Here is a 3,085-nt window from a genome sequence, read left to right on the forward strand (position 1 = left end):
CACAATCCAAACACGCTCCTAAGTCCAAAATCACCCAACGGAGCTAACGGAACCGACGAAATTCCATTCCGGAGTCGTCTTTACACAGTTCCGACTACGGTCAAAATCATAAGACTTAAGCTTTCGTTTAGGGACTAAGTGTCCCAAATCACTCCAAAAATCAAAACGAAACCTCTCAGCAAGTCACAATAGCAGAAAAAGATATGGGAGAAGCAATAAATAGGGGATCGAGGCTATTACTCTCAAAACAACCAGCCGGGTCGTTACATACCGTCAGTGTAAGAACATTTTACACCATCAGGTCGCCTTACATGCTATAGCAAATAACCTATCTTGTTTTAAAGATTACAAATCTCATATTTTAAGGAGTCTTACATGCAAATATCTTTTGGGTGACCTGATAGTGTAAAAGGTTCCTATACTTCTGGTGTATATAACTTAAACTCATACTTCTATTATTGAAAGAAAGTGGTACTAAACAGAAGTTACATGAGACAATCTTGAAAAAATTACGAATTAAAATACAAATCGAGAAAGAAGGAACTGAAATTGATGCTCTCTTAGCTTTTGTTATCAACTATCGAGTTCTTGGCATATCATTGCTGCTTCTATAGGTCTTCTCCCGCGCTGATAGTTTTGGAAGAAGAGTTCACCATAATTCTTAATGTTCTTGTACAGTCTTGGCCTTTCCTCATTGATAAGCTTTTCCACTGGTCCAATCTCAACATTTACATCTGGCATAATGAAAACAGCAAGAGTGTTTCTTTCTCTTTCTGTGTTCGTCACCACCCTGTGCACCGGGCTCTTAAAGATTCCATTGCTCATAATCTGCAAGGAAACAACAATTCTGAGAATTTTACATGACGTACAATATTTGAGATTTGACAACTCTGTCCTAAAGATGGATATACCTCAACTTGATCTCCAACATTAATGAGGATACCATATGGGACAACGGGCACTCTACACCATTGATCATCTTTTAGAACCTGAAGCCCTTCAACATCTTTGTCTTGCAACAGGAGAGTAATGGCTGATCCATCGGCATGTGGTTTGACTCCGAGTACAATATCAGGCCTCGGGCATGGAGGATAGAAGTTGAATCGTGCAACCATCATTCCTCGTTCTCCACACTGGTCCAAAAAGCAGTTCTCCTCCAAGTGCAATGACGTCGCTATGGCCTTTAGGAGGGACTCACTCAACAACTTCATATTCTTGATATATTCTTCAAAAACTTCCCTGCAAGTAAGGTAATCTTTTTAGCCCTATGCTTCTAATTTCTTCATTTCGGAGTAAAAAGGAGAGAACATATACCTAAAACATTCAGGTTTTTGGGGCCAATATTGGAGTTTCCTTATGTCTTGCGGCATCACATTTAGATACAATCTGTCGGTCCAATCAAGTGTTTGCTTTTCTGAAAGAACTGAATCATTTCCGTATCCTTCAATGTCATCCATTGTTCTGGCATATTTAAGCTTCTCTTCAGTTGGAAGTGCAAAGAACTGTTTGCTAATATCGCGCACTTTGTCAAGAAATGAATCTGCTATTCCATGATTTATGACCTGAATTTCAAATATTACCCCATGTATATGTTACTCTTAAACGGATAGTACAACCAAGAGTGCAGAGAGCATATAGATAGCTTACAAATAGAATGAGTTAAGTACCCCCTCTTTTCATTGACATTCATATCTTCTTCTTCTTCTTTTACTACTTTGATATCATCCTCTTGCGACACTCTTGTTATTTTCCTATTCTTAGATGCAGTGACTTTTACCATAATTTCGTTTTCCACATTTTCATTCACTTTTCTTTTGGGATCCTCTGAAGTTTGAGTTCTACTTTCCTTTCTGTCAATCACAAGCCAATGAAAAAAACCATTTCCAAGATTACAAAATGCTTTTGAACAAAAAATTATTGTGGTCAACTGTGACAACATTGCTAACACTGCAATTAGTTGAACTTAATGAAATAAAATCAAAAATCCAAAAGACACTCGATTTTGATATATGGTTCCACATTTCAGGCCAGAGACAGACCTACGTCAAGATAATTTCACCTTTGGAACACTTTGGTAATGCTCCTAAATAATGATTTCTTAAGCAGAACAATAAATACTTCATTTAACTTAGGTTGATCTAGGCTAGAGACAGATCTACGCCAAGATAATCACCTTGTTCTAGCCTCAGTTGATCTAGACCAGAGACAAACCTACGTCATGATAATCACCTTGTTCTAGCCAATCTTAGTATTGGTGTTTTTTTTAATGGATTGTCATATCTAAGTAATGCTCGCGTTGGACTTCCTATGTCAAAAATATAGATCAAATAATAAATACTTAAGTAGTCAAAGTCAGACCTGAAAGCAGCCACAAGACTTGAGACCGGATTGAAGTTTGTTGAGCTCTTTTTCTCGGGCGGGGGAATGGGGTGATGAAATGATAAGACTAAGATCAACTTCTGGTAAATCCAGCAGTGGAGGAAATGTATTGATTGAGCCTTGTGTATGAATATACTTTTCTGGAATTTGTTTGCTGTTTGCCAGTTCTTGAACTGACTTGAAAACTGTTTCTACCTTTGCAGCAGGAGGGAGAGTTTCAGCCATGGTTTCTGTAAGAAGCAAAAATCTAGGCTAGTTGCAGATCTTGTTGTTTGCTTTGCTTTTTTTGTTTTGTTTTAACAGTTGATGTAATTCCCAAGAAAAAAACACATAAACTAGAGGTGGACTTTTTTTAGTAGCTGGAAAATACAGTTAGTCATAAAATGGATAGTTTAATACTGCACTATTTTCTCGGTTTCCTTACTTTAATTGGAACAAGTGAAATTGACAGTGATTCTTCTGATAAAGAAAGAGAAGAGCAGTGCTGGCAAGATTTGCGGCCTTCTTTTGGTATACTCTAATTATTATTCGTACATCTGAAACTAAGGCCGGCAAGTGGGCCGGTCTAGGCTCGGGACTGCGGGCCAAATGTGTCAGGATCGTTTGGTCTGGTCTCGTGGGCCGGTTCTATGATTTGAGCCCGTTGGCCCGCCAGGGCTCGGGACCGTCCCGGTCCCTTAGCGGGTCAAACGGTCCCAACAGCTAT

At 38.8% G+C, this 3,085-nt stretch overlaps 1 protein-coding gene across 1 annotated transcript; it reads right to left on the reverse strand.

The window, feature by feature from the left end:
- Positions 1 to 209: 209 nt before the first annotated feature.
- On the reverse strand, positions 210 to 2,813 carry LOC107789723 (protein LATERAL BRANCHING OXIDOREDUCTASE 1). Its single transcript, XM_016611587.2, has 4 exons — positions 2,359 to 2,813; positions 1,315 to 1,562; positions 912 to 1,239; positions 210 to 828 (listed from the first exon to the last, which is right to left on the reverse strand). Exons 1-4 carry the CDS (start codon positions 2,602 to 2,604, stop codon positions 574 to 576), a joined length of 1,077 nt encoding a protein of 358 aa, XP_016467073.1. The 5' UTR covers positions 2,605 to 2,813; the 3' UTR covers positions 210 to 573.
- Between the last annotated feature and the right edge of the window lie 272 nt (positions 2,814 to 3,085).

The sequence above is a fragment of the Nicotiana tabacum genome, chromosome 22 (assembly GCF_000715075.1).
Source record: "Nicotiana tabacum cultivar K326 chromosome 22, ASM71507v2, whole genome shotgun sequence".
Taxonomy (NCBI): domain Eukaryota; kingdom Viridiplantae; phylum Streptophyta; class Magnoliopsida; order Solanales; family Solanaceae; genus Nicotiana; species Nicotiana tabacum.

Excerpts from the sequence above, each read along its gene's own strand:
- LOC107789723 (XM_016611587.2), bottom strand. The coding sequence starts at position 2,604 with ATGGCTGAAACTCTCCCTCCTGCTGCAAAGGTAGAAACAGTTTTCAAG. Across the intron at positions 1,240-1,314 it reads CAAAAACCTGAATGTTTTAG|GGAAGTTTTTGAAGAATATA; the intron begins GTATATGTTCTC and ends CCTTACTTGCAG. Across the intron at positions 829-911 it reads ATGTTGGAGATCAAGTTGAG|ATTATGAGCAATGGAATCTT; the intron begins GTATATCCATCT and ends GTTTCCTTGCAG.